This window comes from Symsagittifera roscoffensis, chromosome 1, assembly GCF_963678635.1.
Source record: "Symsagittifera roscoffensis chromosome 1, txSymRosc1.1, whole genome shotgun sequence".
Taxonomy (NCBI): domain Eukaryota; kingdom Metazoa; phylum Xenacoelomorpha; order Acoela; family Convolutidae; genus Symsagittifera; species Symsagittifera roscoffensis.
Genome location: NC_087062.1, coordinates 24,647,025 through 24,665,685, shown reverse-complemented (window position 1 = coordinate 24,665,685; position 18,661 = coordinate 24,647,025). Strand labels below are relative to the sequence as shown.

The following is an 18,661-nucleotide window of genomic DNA, read 5'->3' as shown; positions in this document are numbered from 1 at the left end:
CGTGTCAGATCTTTTCAATCAGGAAATCAGGCTTATTGACATTAAAAAAACGCGTTTCAAAATTTTGAATTTCAATTAAAGATTGACAGGGGATAACCCAAAAAACCATAGAAAAAAAAGTTTGCAAAAAACAGGTCCCGGTCGAATTCGAACCACAGACCTTGGTCGTCTCAAGCAAGTGTTTTACCTCTAAGATACATGCACCGGATCTTGGATTGAATTTGAAGTTATAATCAGACACCAAGCTTTCGAAAGAAAACTGAATTTTAAAATGAAATCAAACAAAAAATAGCTTCTAAGTTTTTTCTTTTCTAACTAAAGGTTTTAGCGTCTATAAAAAAGGTGTTTTAAAAACGTGTTTGAAAAAAACATCATCGTGTTACTTTCTTCGACTTGATTTTTATAATCAATTGAATGGAATTTTCAAACAAAAACACCCGGCAAAAAGCCGACAAAAATTCGGACGAAATCAATTAAGCCTACAATTTATCTGAATTTTTTTAACAGTAGATCGAGTAATGCAATAACTCTAGGCACAATTAGTCGTAGTGTTAAAGGTGCAACGTGCTGAAAAAAGAGACCTCAAACTTGGAGATCATACTGTGAGAACAAAGTTGTTTATCGCAAGGATAATAATTTATTAAACACAAAACCGTTCGAAACCAGGTCAGGGGCAGTCAGAACACTCAGGGTTTTACCTTTTGATATACAAGCAGTATTGTTGGGTTACAGTATGGTTCAAATTTGACGTCGATTTTAACAGCCCAGTTCACTGATCAGATAATTCCGTTTTTGGTTTACTGATCTGATCTGCCCATTTCCGATGAGCTAAAACAAAGGATTACCGACCTATCACTTTAATTTGGGCATGCGGTGAATAACAAGGATGCGGTTCTAATCTAGACAGTGAACTTAATATCGAGAAAAACATACAAAATGAAGGCATTTTGGCAGGTAATAGAACAAATTAGGCAGTAAACGAATAATTGCTTTACTGTCTCTCATAATTGCGTATTAAATTCACTGTCTGGATCACACCCGTCTCATTGGTGGAATCCCTCATGCGCGAAGGACCGAATGCGCAAAAATAAAATTCAGCCAATCAGATTTCAGTAATCTAAAAGTTGGAAAGGAAGTAAGCATTTCGAGGGACTGGAGTATTGATATTGGCCGAATTTAAAAACAGCAGAAAAATGAAAAATCTTCAAATTTTTCATTGACAGCCGCAAAAGTGGGATAAATTTTACATTTCAAGGGTTTCGCAATGAAATTAGCAAAGTATTGCTTCATTTAATTCTTTTTAACCGAATGGCAATTGTTTCTGTTTAAAAATTGACTTTCGGTTAATTTTTGCCTTCGCTCCTTGGCCTACAACTTTGTTTCGCCCATTCGCGCATGAGAATAGCCCATTGTCATTCACAGGGCTTCTTGCAGATAATGGTCTGAACTCAGTTCATCTGCAGGTTTGTCTCAAAACGAACCGAACTTCATGCAGTGATCAATGCGTTTACTAAATTGGAGACAATTTTTGAGGTTCCGGTTAGGAGCTTAAGGGTTCGAATCGCGTGTACAATCGCATAATTTTCGTTTTCTTCAAATAAGGTTTTCTTTTTAAATCAACGGCCACATCTGTTCTTGAATTGTTTGCCATATTTTTTTTTGTTGTTTGTGTGAAACTCAAAGTCACCTCGCTGTCAAAAATTTACACAAAATATAACCAAGAACAAATCCTTTCGTTCCAAAAATAGAAAAATAGCTAGAAGAGAAATAGCTTTACTTCTATCAATGTAGCTACACTGGTTTGCAGCAAGGAGGTAACTCAACTTTGGATTTTAATTAAGACTGACCTGATTGTCAACAGCTCTGTAAACGATAGACATTTGGGGAGAGGGTTCTCATTTTCCATTGTCGTTTTCCATTGTCAGTTCTAAGTTATGTTCGAGTGCAAGTACGATGTTTCGTCAGAAATCGCTCTAATTTACCACACTGATCAACACTGGTCTTGATAGACGTCAAGTCTTAGGTTGCTGACTCTTTGCGTAGCTAATGTATTTTTTTTCAGGTCGAAACACTGCGTGTCAGATCTTTTCAATCAGGAAATCAGGCTTATTGACATCAAAAATAACGCGTTTCAAAATTTTGAATTTCAATTAAAGATTAAATTAAAGATAAAAACAATCGAACACTTCAACGGATCAATTTAATAAAAGACAAACTAGTTACAATTATTGCACTTCAGAAGCAAATACATTGCTACCATTTCTGTGATTGAAACCACAAAATTGCGATAGAAACCACAAAAGACCCAAATCAATTTTTCCGAGCAATTTAGTCAAAAATAACAAACTTACAAAATTTCACATTAACGAATCAAATTCTTTAAAATCATATCCAATTAATTTCAGCTATAACACTGGCTCCGCTCTTATCGAATGGCTAAGATGCGCATAAGACAATCGTATAGCAAGATTAACTTGCTGCCTTTAACAACAGTGATTGCAACTTTAGTCTATCTTGAGTTTTTTCGGTACGAACAAGACCTCATTAAACTTTGAGCTGATTTCATTTGAAGAGTTTGTTAGGGCAGTTCTTTCTGCACTGGCACTTGACTTGACCTTCGTTTTTCTCCCGTTTGACCTCATCTGATTCTTTAGAGAGTGATGAGTTGTTGTAGCTGAAGCTGAGCTCATCCCCTATTTTGATGTCTCTTTTGGCGAATAGGGCCAAGTGGTGAATTGAGGGGTCTGCGCTCTCCCACCAAACTGCACGAGTGAACAAATTTGGGTGACAAGCGTGGTTGATAAATCTGAAAAAAGACGAATAGAATTTGTTCGAAACAATTTGCGCATTTATCGATGAGCGTAGTCAATTAATAGCAGATACAACAGCATCTTATCAAAAATTGCATATCCTTTTCAGTTCTTGTAAAGTTTTCAGAGAAAAAATTATGCCCGGCAAAAATGTGTTTTTTTTTTGCTCAACTCGTAAATCACTGCTCATGATTTGAAAGAAAAATGATCAAACAGAACAGACCTAGCTTCATTTCCATATGGCTTTGCGTCAATCGTGAACTTCTGGCTTTCATCTTGACCTTCAATTTCGAACAGATCCATGTCAAACAGGTATGTCCTCCCTCTAGCATCGTACTGCTTGCCTCTCTCATTGGCCTCTTGATAGGATACAACTTCGCCTATGTACTCGACTACAAACTGATTCTTCTTGATATGCTCAAGAGCCTTCACGCCCCATCCACGTCCATTTGATGTCTTGAAGATCTGCATCTTGACTTTTCTACCTTTCTGGACCACTCTAAACTGGCACTTCTCCGGGTCACAGGGACAGTTATCGTTGCACTCATAAACGGGGTAGTTTTGGCTACGATTGATCAGAATACCGTCCTGATTGTAAGGCATCTTGAATCCCTCTTGGGTAGCACAGGCACATTTTTCATCACAGATTCCATCGACACATTCGCAACTTATGGTCACGTTTTCTTTATCAGCAGGCATCTTAAGGTTAATTATATAATTAAACGTCATCATAGGCCATGTAAGATCCACGTCATTTCTGACTTCGATTCCTGAGTCATGATTTGGCCACGGTTCATTAATTTTATCCAAAAATTCTTTCGTCTTTTCTCGGCATAAACTACGTTGCTCCTCATACTTGCTTAACTGTTTCAACTCTCTTCTAAATTCGGCCAGCTTTCCTGGACAGTTGTCCAGATTCGCAAACGGTTCCCAAGTTCTATCACTATAACCGAACCAGCGAATGTAGAACAAGTCATCGCCTGCCGGATCCATGATCATAGCCAGAATTTTATCCACGACGTAGGGATCTTTGTGCGCTTTTCTCTTTTTCGGCGTAGGTCCATCGGATATAAAATCTTGACTCGCACTTTCATCTGCTATCGTTAGATACTCTTTGAAAATGGGTTCAACCCAGTCGATGTGTTTTTGCGACAGATTTGCCTTGTCTAATTTGATAGATACAGATTTTCTACAGCCGTACTTTACAATTTTCGGTGGTTTCGGAACTCTATTAGCATTGGCGCGTCTCTTTTTATTCAGCTTTGGAGTTTTTACTGATGAGTCTTGACCATCATCTTGACTCTCCGTATTATCTGACTCGCTTTCCGATGGAGTGATAGCTGAAATATCACGACATAATTAATTAGATCTATAATGCTCTAGAAACAGGTCGAAAAAGCTTGACGTTAATTATGAAGATGCCCATCAAGTGATAAAAAAGCAACGGCGTTGATACGTTGTCCACGAAAACTCGTGGTCGATCGTGGATAAATGAAAATTTGATGTTTTGAGCTTGCATAATTTAATGCAGTACTAACATTCGACTGAGTCAAATGCGTTCATGTCCTTGTCCGCTAACGGAACTTTCAGCTCTTCATGTGCATCGGCCCTTCCTGAAATGATTACCATTAAGTTATGAGCAGGACCAAACTTAAGCTAACACAACTTACAAATTATTACTATGGAATGAACATTTTATACTCACCTTCTGATTGGTCAGTTGTTGATATGTTCTCAGATGCCGGAAAATCTGCTGGACTTCTGTTGTCCGAAGAAATTGCCACGCCTAAAACAAAGACAAATTACATATCTTAAAAAATCAATTATTAACATTTTTGATAAATTAGCTACTATTATAATTAGCCGCAACCTCAAAAAAACGTCATTTTCATTATAAGTTGCAAGAATAATACTTCCATAGTTTACATAAAGAACTCTTCCATGGAGACTAAACTTTACAGCTTACCTTCCACATGAAGATCGTGTGTTTTAATGACTTCCTGTCGGTCTGAATTTACAGCTAAGTTTTCTGTGGCATTTACCATCACTAAACAAAGAGTATCAAATTCAATTCACTGAATAATTATTACTTACAAAAATTTGAAATATATTGATTTAATAAAGAAATATATCGTTAAACAATGAAATGTATATTAGTCGTCGCTAATTATAATGGAGGCAATCATTAGTTACAGTGGGCCTCTTTTATTAGCAACTAACGAGCAATAATTTTGAGATATGCGAGATTAACATGAGTAACATAACACAACTAATTAACCTTTAAATGATCTGCGCAAATTTTATATTATATCCTAATAATAGCTGAATATATATGCAATCTTTCTGACCAGTTTTGATATCAGTTTGATAAAAACTGTGTTTTTACTCGGATAAGCTCCTCAAAAAGATAGTGTGTTTTTCGAATTGTAACTGATTATTTTTTGCAACTTAATTACATTTTTTGCAACTTACAATTTTTGCAACCTAATTACTATATTTTTGGCCATACAAGAAATTTTATTTAAACAACCAAAAAATGTCTCCTAAACCATAATAATTAATACCTATTTGTCATAAAAACTGCATTCATCTGATACTATGATTTGCCAGATACTTCTTCAATTCTCGTCGCAAATTTTTCCAAACGTTTCGGGTTGGGCTCACCAACTCTAAATTTTCGTTCAGGCGCTACTTTCAATAAAAAACTTGTCAGCGACGCAGAAAACTTTTGCGAATATATAGGCATTTTTGTGATTCAGTAGAGCTCGATAAACCAAAATGGCTGACCAAACAGAAAAAAAAACAAAAGAAGGCAGATTAAACTTATCAAAAAACCGCATAAGCCCCGTCAAAAAAATGACATTGCGTAGCAACAGCTCGCAGCATAAATTTTGACATTTTCCAGCACACAAGGAAAGTACATCCAAGGGCACGGCATTTGACAAACTAAATAATCCTACTAAAAGCAAAACAAGACTCATCATATAGCAGCAAGATAGACTCGATATTTAAAGCTATTAAAGCAGAAATTGCCTGCAACGAATGATCTCTTTTCAAAAGATAGGAATTGAGCCCAAATGATGGCGTTTCTTCTTTTTCCACTGGAAAAGATCAGTCTAGAAACATGGACATACCTGATTCGCTGAGCGGCTCCAGAGATCGACCCACACAAAGTTCTGAAATTCATAATTCATCATGGAAAATCGAGGAAAATTTTGACTGCAATGAAAAGCCTTCTGAGATAATTTAATTTTTTTCCAAAAATCTACCCGGTCGTAATTTACAACTAAAACTAATTTTAACAAGGATAGCCGGTTGCTGTGCAAGTAGCACAGAATGTGCCGACCACATTCGTAAAAAACGACAAAAGAAACCTTTTTTTAATCTTCAAATCAGCGTCGTTTCTTCCGCGTGGTGCGATTATACAACTATACAAACGCTTAGAGAGTTAGTGAATTAGGCATGAAATACTACAATTGTTTTCAAAAAATAAATGAACGAAACGATGAAAAAAATCAAAAAAAATTCCTAATTATTTTGCACTGAATATTTAGTTTAAATTTCTATGAAAATTTGTATGACCGAGAAAGCGCTTAATTAAGCTTCTAAAACTGTTTTTTTAGCAAGATCAAGTTTTTTTAGACGCCCAACATTTATATATATCGAACATAGCTTAACTCGCTCGAAATTGGACTGAAACACAAAAATTTTAAATCGGTTATTCTCAACACTGGGAATAATTTTTGGAAACTTTTTATTGTCGCTCAAATTACGACTGAAAGGGTTTTAATATGATACATCACTTGACCCATTCCGATAATTACATGATATAGCGTGGAAAACAAAAAAAACTAAAATACACCCGAATACAAAGTTTCTCCACATTTTTCAAATGTTCGGAACAATAAAGGTTTAGTTGTGGATCCTTACTCGAAAAATCTCCACAGAATTGTGGTTTTTCCTCAAAAAAAATTCAATCGAAAAAATGTCACAGATTAATTAAAAAAACAGATACCAATTCAATCAAGTTACGAATATTTCTCTTGCTACCGTATATAAATTTAAAATAGCATAGTCCCAAATGAGAAATGTAGAAATCAGATTAGATCAACTTCTAGCTTATCAACTTTCAGATCATTATCCTTACAACGAAAAACATGACAGCCATTAACAAGAAAATGAAAAAAATTGGCTTGGAAATTGTCCGCCAATAACTGAACGATAACATTAACAAAAACCCAACAATCTGTCTCAAAATTACTATTATAAGCATCAGAAATAATTGGATAGTTTTCTGCCGCCCAAGTATGCATTAAGAAGCGTATTTTGGTTGAAAAAAGAAATGAACAGCTTAACTAATTCCGGAAAATTGACAAAAAACTTGAGATTTATAAACCTGCAACCAGCACCACCACCTTCATTCATATTATACTTTTGACGCAAACTCACAAAAAGCCTGTTTTATTTGCTAAAACTACTGTGCTATGGTAGGTTCTGTACGGCTCTTAGACCTGTAAATAGTTTTATACAATCCATTTTTGTTACTTTGTATGGTTTGCGCACTCAAATCCGTCATTTGAAAAAAAAATGAAGGCTCAAATGCTTGAATTAATGAGAACTTATCGGCAACAACTCTCAAAAAATCCATGATTCACTCTGCTTTAACTTGAACATATCAGAAAAACCACCAAAAATCTGTCCCGAAACCGAAATGAATCGGCCTAAGCTAGCCGCAAGAACCGGTAATGTCTTTGAGACAAATTACTATTTTTAACGGTCAGCCTTAATCAAGCCTGAACCGTGTTAGAACCAAAGCACAGTTCAAAAGGGTCAAAAAGGACGGGCACTCCTTTTTTAGTATCTTAAAACATAGGCACGTTGAGGACTCGAACCTAAGCCGGACTGGTCTACTTAGTTTTGGTACATAAGCTTAGACGCTCGGCCATTAGTTCTTGTATAGAATCGTATTTCACTTTACTTACTTTCGCGCTACTTGAGCGTGAACATCTTTCGCCCCAGAAAGCGGAAGAGCCGGAGCGAGCTTAACGGTCTGCCGAAACAGTTCGCTTGTTGCAGTCTTATCAAGGGAGGATCGCGCGCAACCATCCTGTCGTTAGTTTAGCTCAACAATTCGGGCGAGAGGGTAGTACCCTCGCAGACTATCGGGCTCAATAACCCATACAAGATCGCCTGTCTTAAAAGTGAAGTCAGACTGAATGTGCCACTTGACACGCTTATTCAGAAAGGGAACATATTCTCGCAGCCAACGAGACCAAATAGCGTTATCGTACGACTGCGCAAGCACGTATGTTTTCTTGTGGTCGATGTATGCCTCAGGTGAAAGCGAGGGTAAGCTTGTAACATGTTGTCCAAGTAAAAAAATGGTTTGGGGTTAACGCTTCTAACTCAAGTGAATCGGTACTTAGGGGCGTGATGGGCCTCGAATTCAAAGACCGCTCAACTAAGCAGAGTGTTGTTTCTAGCACTTCTTCAGTATCTCGCTTTCTGCCTAGCATACCGTAGAGGTTAGCGACGAATACGGGTAAATTGCCATTGGAGTTTAGCGACTACAAAACCGTAGTATTATCTGACCACATGTAGACATAATTAAACTAAACTCGAAAGGGCGCAACGCGATCTTCCCCAAAAATGAAGGATATTAGAGTGTTATTTGAACTCGTGAGTCGCGCTCGCAAAAATCAAACAGCGCAGAAAACGTCCTGCGAGCTATCGCCGAACATGTGAAGCTGAATTGGACCCACATGTTCTGTGAAGTAACAGCGGGGAATAGTCATCTGCCCTAAGACTGGGAGACAGGAGTGCCACTCGTGAAATTTAGTTCTAATGTCATCCCAACGTTTGCCACTAATTTTCTAAAAATCTTTAAGCAAAAGACGGGCCCTAACTGTGCATGGGGTCACTTAACCAACAGGACGGTTACTAACCCAACAGGACGAGACGAAACACCAAAGAGACGAAACTCAATACGGTTTGTTGAGTAATTGCGGTGACCGAAAACTCATGTATGGTGACTCAAACAGGGAAATCATTTCAGTTGAATCTTAGGCTTTTTGAGGCAAAAATTCCACGAATTCCAACCACAAAACATTCTTTCGAATGATGAAAGTAAAATTTATTGGCGGTAGTGGAAACCAAATTTCCCACTGCCCAGCAATTTGATTGCTTTTCCAATTTACACAAGCAGTTTTCGGGAAACTTAAATTAGTTGCTTATTCCACTCAAATTCGAAAATGTCAAGCCTTGCAAAACTTGTCCTAGAAAAATCTTAGTATCGCTTCTGTTATTTGCTGGCGCAAAGTTAAAACAATTTTCATGAAGTGGTTTTGTTAGAAAGCTGTCATTTTCCTAGCCTGAGATCAAAACTTAGGAGAAAGTTTGAGATTATTTCCGAATTTTAGCGAAAGCTGGATCTGAACCTGGAATCAGCTAATACTCAAGAGTTAGACCATCATTCCTTTTCAGATTGCATCAGCGTTTTTGTGCTTATTTAAAGAACTTGCAGAATATTAGTGACTGTGTTCCTCCTTTTATCAAACAAGGGCAGATATCAGTTCATTCAAAGAAACTTTGTGCGACCTAAATTAAACTTTTACGTCAGAGAAAAAAGCTTGCTGAAAGGCAACAACGCCAAAGCTGCAAAACTTAAATTCCTCAAATATTTTGGAGAAAACGGTGTTCACCCTCGGCGAGAATTCATTAAAACTGTTTGCTTTTTCCATCCTGTCAGCAGCTTGCGACTATCAGAGAAGCCTGATTTTACGAAATTACTAGGTGTAGAAAAAATCAAATTGAGATTATGCTTATCGACGTCTGAACCAATCATTTGTATACAATATTAATAATTCGAAGCCATATATTGCGCAAATTGAAGAACAGACGGATTGTGTTTGCAATTCTTGGAAGAGTTGCGTAGCTCAACTCCCAAAATTACAAGAAACTGCGTTCAAATTTGGATTTTCGATGTGTGCAATAGCAACAGTGAAGCGAATTTATAGTTTTTATAACAAACCTTTGAGCCATGAGCGCCAACAATTTGAAAATGAGAGCAATAAACAGCTGTTATTTTTGTTTTAACCGCGGAAAATTTCTAATTTAAGTTTAAAAGCCTGCAATTTTACCGCAGACTTTTTTGCATAATCGACAGCATAATTGACTAAAACCGGCAGCAGTCCGCGTCAAAAAAATTAACTACTTTCGCCGTCAGATTTTTGCATAGCCTACTTATACTATTTATCTGTAAGATACCTTATACAGCCCTTACGCACTATCACGCAATTAGCTAGAACGTAAGCCAGAGGCAAGAATTACTGATTTCTATATGCACAAACAAGCAAATGCTTTTAAGAGGTTAAAATTCTCTAAGAGGGACTGAATGACGGATTGTTTTTTTGCACACAACCAGAATCGGCAGACGTTACTATTCGCTAAATGGTTTTTGCACGAAACCGGAGTCATTATTAGCAGAAAATGAATAAGACCAAAACAGCAAAACGTAGATGAACAAACCAACCGTACATCTAATTTTTTGGTTTTGGTTTCTCCATTTGCGCTATCCAATTGGCACCTTTGAAATTTTAAATTTTTTTCAATGCGTCTTGGACCAGAGAAAAATTGAAAATTTATGTATCTTCTTAATTTGCAATTGGTCAATTTGAATTTCAATGGCCGGAATTTATTAATGTACTTTTAGATGTTTGCAATTTCTTTCAGATTTTTGAAAACACAATTCTGATCGGTTGAAAACAAAATGAAGTCCAAACTCATTGATTTCGGTTAATTTTTACTGCGCCGTTTTGATCAATGTTTCTCCTGTTTATGGTGATACTAATCACCCAAAATATATGAGCAAAACTGAAAGAAAAAACAAAAAAATGCACAACTACAGTCACCTTAACATTGGATGTGAATCTCATTAAGCAAAAATTCTCAACACAAATATCTCTTTCAACAAAAAAACTTGACAGTGAAGACTTTTGCATGACGGGTCGCACTGAAGATCATTTGGTGGCCATCGGTGTGCACTATCTGCTTAAATTGCAATCAGTCAAAATCTGTTTAAGTGGCCGGCGTGCTTTGCTTACTTTGAACGCGAGGACTGCTGCATGCTGGATCGCGCTGCCGATGTCACGGTGACCATTGGTAGGCAATTTTTGTCAAATCCTCCATGCTTTCAATAACTGTTCGAATAATGATTTTACCAAACGGCATTTCGAGCTTATGACCACCAATTTGAGCAACCAGTTACTAATTTTTTATTGATATAACTCATCGGCTACAGTTATGGTACTTTAAAGAGTTGTACCGCATAGTGGTATCCGGAATCAAAATCAGGCAACCTTCTGATTCCGGCACGGATACGCGGTAAAATTGCACCTGATAATAACCGGATACTGACCAAAGTTTTTTGTCAAAAAAACATTAAAAAACACTTAATTTAAGTATAACTTGAGGTATTTGCACAGCATTAGGATCAGCTTGATTTTTAATGAGTTCGTTGGCTTCACTCAGGTACTGCGCGTTCAAAATTTGCCTTTGAACCGATGATCTAGCAATGTTGCCGCACAAAAAATTCCATTTGATCAATACTGCATTTATCCGGTATCCGGTAAGTTTTATTATCCGGTACTTTCATAAATGCGTGCCGGGAACATTTTGTGTGATTCAAATGTAGGAACTTTATTTCTACAATTTTGTTAATTTCACGGCCATAGATAGTAAGAGTGGGTTTGTTTTCGTTGGAAACGCTTAAATGGAAGCCAGCATCTACAAACAAGGGCAGATATCAGTGCATTCAAAGAAATTTTTGTGCGACCTAAATGAAACTTTTACGTCAGAGGAAAAAAGCTTGTTGAAAGTCAACAACACCAAAGCTGCAAAATTAAAATCCTCAAAAATTTTGGAGAAAAAGGTGTTCATCCTGGGCGAGAATTCTTTAAAGCTGTTTACTTTTTCCATCCTGTCAGAAGCTTGCGATTAGCCGAGAAGCCTGATTGTACAAAATTACCAGGTGAAGAAAAAATCAAATTCTCGACATTGAGATTCATGCTTATCAAATTCTGAACGAATCATTTGTATACAAAATTAATAACTCAAGCCATATATTGAGCAAATTGAAGAACAGAATGAATTCGTTCGCAATTTTTGGAAAAGTTGCGGAGCTCAACTCCCAAAATAACAAGAAACTGCGTTCAAACTTGTAATTTTGATGTGTACAAAAGCAACAGTGTAGCAAATTTTTAGTTATTATACCAAACCTTTGAGCCAAGAGCGCCAACAACTTGAAAAAGAGACCAATAAACAGCTGTTACATCACCGTAACATCAGCTGTGCATCTCATTAAGCAACAACTCTCAACCCAAATTTCTCTCTCAACAAAAAACTTGACAGTGAAGACTTTTGCATGACGGGTCGCACTGCCGATCATATGGTGACCATCAGAGTGCACTATCTGCTTAAAATGCAATCAGTCAAAATCAGTTTTAATGGCCGGCGTGTTTTGCTTACTTTGAGACTTAGAACGTGAGGACTGCTGCATGCTGGATCGCGCTGCCTATGTCACGGTGACCATTGGTAGGCAATTTTTGTCAAATCCTCCATGCTTTCAATAACTGTTCGAATAATGATTTTACAAAACGGGATTTCGTGCTAATGACCACCATTTTGAGCAACCAATTCCTAATTTTCTATTGCTATAACTCAAAATAACTCAACGACTGCAGTTATGGTAATTTGCAGAGTTGTACCGCATAGTGGTATCCGGAATCGATATCCGGCAATTTTCCGAGTCCCGCACGGATACCCGGTAGAATTGCACCGGATAATTACCGGATACTGGCCAAGGTTTTTTTGACAAAAAAAACATTAAAAAAACACTTAATTTAATTTTAACTTCAGTTATTTGCACAGAATCAGGATCAGCTTGATTTTTAATGAGTTCTTTGGCTTCACTCAGGTACTGTGCGTTCAAAAGGTTGCCTTTCAATCGATGATCTAGCAATGTTGCCGCACAATAAATTCTATTTGATCAATACTGCATTTATCCGGTATCCGGTAAGTTTAATTATCCGGTATTTTCATAAATGCGAACCGGGCACATTTTGTGTAGTTCAAATATAGGAACTATATTTCTAGAATTTTGTTAATTTTACGGCCATAGTTAGTAAGAGTGGGTTTGTTTTCGGTGGAAACGCTTAAATGGAAACCAGCATCTACAATGTTTACGACTTGCAATACTAATTATGCCTCTTATAGAAACAGCTCGCGTTACGGTGCAATTGAAAAATTTACCACTCATGTGCCGCACTGGAGATGCAAACCATTCAATGACACCGTAACGCGTAGCCCTGAAAGTAAAATATCGAAATATGCTGGTTTTGCTCAACACAATTGAGCGTTTTCACAAATTAAAACACTTACTTCATTGCTTGATCGAAACATAGATTTAAGTTGCCTTATACAAGTGGGCAGCAAAACAAGGTTTTAATCAACAGTAAAAAAAAAAGGAGAGCGATAAAAAATGTACTTAAACAACTTGAAATATTATGAACAAAAACCCCATATTGTAATCTGATCTGGTGATACAACATCACGTGACCTCGCGCTATATCCAATAATGTTGTAGTTTGAATCAAAGAGGGATAAGGGACTTCTCTAAAGTGAGAGGTCATTTCTCCGAAAACTAACACACCTCCATGCATGCATAAAAATCTACGTTACTCTTGGAGTTTAGTTTTACCCTGTCCCGAAAGACCTGTGTTGAGAGGAATATCGGTAACTTTCTGTCATAGCTCAGAAGTCCTCATAAGCTTTTTTTGCTCAGCTTTCAAATTTTCTTCTTTCCAATTTCCAAATTTTCTTAAAACTGACTATTTGGAACTTATATCTTTTTTCAGAAAATTTTTGGCCTGAATCCCAGAATTTTTTGAACGTGAAATTAGCTTAGTTTATTATTTCTTACCTCCTCCTTGCCTTCATGTCTTTTGATCAAGACATTTCGGGTAAAGAAAGGCATTTCAGTGAATTTTTCGAAATTCTACATTGGCCATCTCGTCAGGGTAATAGAAAAAGTTACTAAATTAAAGAGGCTGCACTTCGCAAACAGCAAAAAATGCAAAAAGAATTCTCAAATTAGACATTTGATTTTGCTGCTAGCCGTTAGCCATGAGATCTAACTACAAAATGGCTGCACGCAGCACTGAAGGCGCTTCAACAGCAATGTATGATACAAGCAGCAGTGAATTCTCTTTAGTTAAATGCATACAGCTCATGCTGTTTGTGATAACCTTGCACAAAATTTATATACTGTCTCGGACAATGATCAGACACCAAAGATTCTTCTTGATTTCGAACGAGCTGCCGTCAATGCTTTCTCAAATGCATATCCAGAGCCAAGCATTTTTACGCAAAATAAACGAGCTAGGTTTAAAGAAAGCTCATGAAAACAAATGCGAATTATGCATGGCTTTTTGTCTCATACCTGCCTTAAGTTTTGATCCAAGTTATTTAGACGAACAAAATTTTGAGAGCGTTATTGAGAAAATCGAACATGTGGTTGACCAATTGGTTCAAGCAATGCAAGGCAGTTAAGATATAATTGACGAACTTGCTTAATACTTCCAGAAAAGCTACATAAAATGGAAAACAATATGTCGAAACAGTACACAGCCCTTGTTTCCTATGACTCTCTGGAACAATTCTCAAGAAGCAGCGCATGGTTTGATCCGAACGACAAACGCCGTTGAAGGTTGGAATCTTGGAGTGACTGCGTTATTCCAAGGGAGCCAATAAACATTTTTAAAAGCACTCAAATAGACTCCACGAATCAAAAAATTAACATTTCGAAGGCTATCGGGGGACGCAGAACCAGGGTCGGAAGAAATATCCCGATATCCACGCAAAAATTCATTTTCAGTTATTTCAACGAAGATGTATAACTTTTGATTTTTTCGAGTATTGAACTCATGACTATTTTACTAAGAGTGTTGTGCACTAACATCTATGCTAAGAGAGCTTACAAAGTCAGCAAACAACCTTTTGATATGGCTAACTCGACATAAAAATGGCGTTGAAAATATGCGGCTAACATGCATGCTTTGAACTTATTTTCATTTAGCACTTGTTGCACTGATTTCGCAATTTGTTTCAGGCTTAGCTTAATTGTTCAGCAAAATAATATTTCATAATTATGCCGAGACCATGATCTACGATGACATCAAAGAAACTGGGGCAAGTTTTTTATTCATTTTCTGGGACAAGATGGCATAGGACAATTTGTCTTGTGGGGCAAGTTGGAGTAGAACAAGAGGGGCTGGGACAAGTTGACCAGCGGCAAGTTGACAAGCAACCGAATTGTGCGACCAGAAATGTAAAAATGCACTTACCTTAGAACAAGCGTTATTTCCACGTCACGCAAAAATATGTGGATTGTTCGAATGAAAATCTCGCAATTTAGAAATTAAGGAAGTTTTGTATAACCTTGGGCAGTTCATTGAATGACTTTTTCGGGGTCGAGAAGTTTTGCTGCATCCTAAAAAAATGCATTCCTCCTAAAATTATCTCAAAAATTTGCTGCTCTTGAGCGACATTATGGGAGGCAAGCATGTTAGTTAATGAATTGCTTATCAATCAACTACTGAAACTGCGTCGCGGTAGGTTTTGATAGTCGCTAAATAGCCGGTTTTGTTCCAAATTTTGTTAAGCAGATCTAGCTGCATGAAGGACACAAGTGCTGCTAAGCTGAGCGGCCCTAAAGTGCGCAAAGGACTTATTGGATACTCTATACCTGAAAAATTCTTATAATTGGATCTCAAGCCCAGGAACTCAATTACCTACCAACCTCACTACATAAAAATAAAATCACAGACAAAGTGTCAATCAATGAACAACAAAAAAAATTGACTTGCTCTTTAAGAAAAAAAATTCGAATTTCGGCAGAGGATCTTGCCCACCTTTACACAAAGGAAATGAACTGAACTTCAAAAGAAATCAAGAGTCAAAAAACTATACTAATCATTATCATTGTCATAATCAGATAATTTTACTACCTCAAGTATTTAACTGTAAATTTTAATCTAAAAAAAAATTTTTGCAGTCAATTATCAAAGTCCATTTTTAGAAATTACTCACAAATTTTTTCATTTCAAAGTAAGCTGGAAAGCGTTGGCGACATACACTTACAACTCTGTACTCATATTATTCGCATTTAGTATTTCAACACTTATCCTCGTCATACATGGCATACAAACGAGTCAGTAACCAAATAAAACTCAAAACGTTTAGTCTGATTCCTGAAAACTATAAAAATCAAAAACATTCTTTTCAACGAACCCAACTTAGAGTGAAGGCTTTACAGTGCAGTCGAATTAAAAGTATTAGAACAAATAGAACATTCATTTACCATGTGTGTCCATTGCAGGAGGTTTGTTTTCTACGTCCTGCTTTTGACTTTCCAATTCTATCTGCGAAGCTAGCGCTCTAGTCAGGAATGTTTTACTCAATTTTTCTCTTACCCGCACGGGTTTTATTATCTCACGTTTAGAGCTAGGCTCTGGTTTGGAGGGTTGGCTAATAAAGGAAATCGTGATTGGACAGTTGTCCCAAATATCCTTAGCAGAGGGACCGGCTTGTGTGCCGTGCTTGACACGGCGGTCACTTAAGTCAGCGCCTAGGCGAACCGACCCAGGGAACTTTCCGTTCTTAGCCAATGAAATAGTGTGAGACATCAGTGATTATATTATATTATATTGGGTATCAATGATGAAAGGTACAAGAAAAACAATCTGAAATAGAAAAGTGTTAACTTCCGAAAAAACTCAAAAGCAACACTGATCAAGCATATATACCCGAGTTTGGCAATGGGATAATTTGAGAAATCAAACAAAACATTTACTCAATTAGAAAAAAATAAGAGAGTGGGCTGATTTTCGTGTTTATCGTCAAATTATAAAGCAAAATCCATTTTTGCTATACTGTTTATAAAATAGTTTATACTTTTAATATTGTTCAAGCATCGAACTATATAGTTTGATCTGTGAGCTCAAATACCTACAAATCTCTCAAATGTGAGCTCAAATGATCCAAAAGTTGAAAAAAAACACCTCAACATTACATTTTATTAATAAAACGAAACATAAAAAAAAACAATTACCACTACTTGATTGAGATCTAATATTCAAGCTAAGTTGTACTTCTAATGAGAAGCAAAAAAGAACATTTTGAGAGAGTCTGGAAGCTGCTTCAAAGAGACCAAAGATACTTCAGAAATTAGGCGCAAAAAATCTGCTTCTTGCCGGAGTTTTTTCTCAGACCTGCATATCTAATGTATCCTATTGTATTCACAATGTATTCATGGAACAAATTTGTACCCATGGTTTAAAGGTATTATTAACTGAAGCAAAGAAATACATAGCCAGCAGATGGTTTGAAAAGTTTAAAAATACAAGGAAACCGATAAAACTAGCGTGTAACGCACCTCCGGTGGTTCGAACTTTTGAGAACTCATAAAAAAGCCGCATATATTAAAAAAAGATCTGCAACCTTTGAGTGTACTCTGACAGCACCCAATAACAGGGTTCGTAATTTAAAATTTTGCTAAGATTTTTTCTGAGTTGTTTTAATTCAACTTTTGAAAAAACCATGTAAGTTTTTTGAATCTTTAAAAAGTAAGATATATAAAAGTATATATAAAAGGTATACTAAAATAAGTTCTTTGAAAACTTTTAACATGTCATCAAAAAGTTCACGTCTTGGAAACTAAAAGCATTTGAGCAGTTGCACTTAGAGCAAAAGTTGCAACTCCTGAGAGTACTCTCACAGCACCCAACTACAGGTTTAGGAATTTGAAATTTCGAGAAAATCTCAAATTTAAGTTTCGAAAAAAAAACTGAAAAACCATAAAAAGGTTACATCTAAAAAACTACAAAGAATTGAGCAATATTATGAGGAGACCAGCTTTTCAACCCCCTCGAAATATCTGGCCCCTAACTAAATGGTTGGGAATTTCAAAATTTGAAGAAAAAAATAAAGTTTTCTGTAAATTTTTTGAAAAATCACACAAAACGTCATAACTTGAAAACTAAGAGCATTTTAGCAGTCGCAATTGGACACAAGATTTGGATCCTGAAACTCCCGAGAGAAGCTTCACGGTAACCAACAACAAAATTAGGAATTTCTGAAGTTTTCTGAAAGATTAAAAAGAAATCATAAGTCACGTCATATCTCGAAAAATACAAAAATTTGAGCAGTCATATTTGGAGGCGAGATTCGCAATCCTTGAGAGTAATCTGACAGCACCCAACTACAGGGTTGGGAAATTCAAGTTTGGAAGATTATTTTGCAAAATTGTTTTCTGAAAAACTTTGAAAAAATCACAAAAATCGTTGTCTCGTACACTTAAGGATTTGGGCATTCCTAAATGGCAACCCCTGCGGAACTCTAACAGCATCCCACTATTATGTTGCTTACTTTTAATTCGGTGGAACAAACACTAGATTCAAGATCGAAAATAAGAATAAAATCTTAAGCACGATAGATTAACGCATAGATACGTTATGCCTTTAACTGTAACAAAAAACGCTTAAACATGGCAAGATACGTGTCACACGCATTTAAATATAATATAAATAAATGAAAACACTTTTCAACACTCGAATTTCATAGAAAAAAGAAATCGCTGTATAACTTGGATCAGTAGGGATTTTTTTACTCCGCTGGAAAGCACGAAAATTAAACTCCATGTTTGAAACTAGAAGTCATTCGGCTTTTTTGTGACCTTCAGAACTGTGCTGTTCAATAGTGGATTTTGCCTTCTTATTAACGCAGGAATTGTGCTA

The 18,661-nt window shown here is 36.5% G+C and overlaps 1 protein-coding gene across 1 annotated transcript in view; it reads right to left on the bottom strand.

Annotated features, from left to right (window-relative positions):
* Positions 1–2,039: 2,039 nt before the first annotated feature.
* LOC134841687 (uncharacterized) overlaps positions 2,040–18,661 on the bottom strand; it is a 41,073-nt gene continuing 24,451 nt past the window's right edge. Inside the window, exons 7-12 of the mRNA XM_063857726.1 lie at positions 5,945–5,986; positions 4,777–4,857; positions 4,516–4,596; positions 4,349–4,423; positions 3,034–4,150; positions 2,040–2,806 (exon numbers count right to left, since the gene is read on the bottom strand). Coding sequence (XP_063713796.1) covers positions 2,563–2,806; positions 3,034–4,150; positions 4,349–4,423; positions 4,516–4,596; positions 4,777–4,857; positions 5,945–5,986 — 1,640 coding nt within the window. The 3' untranslated portion in view covers positions 2,040–2,562. The remainder of the gene's footprint in view (positions 2,807–3,033; positions 4,151–4,348; positions 4,424–4,515; positions 4,597–4,776; positions 4,858–5,944; positions 5,987–18,661) is intronic.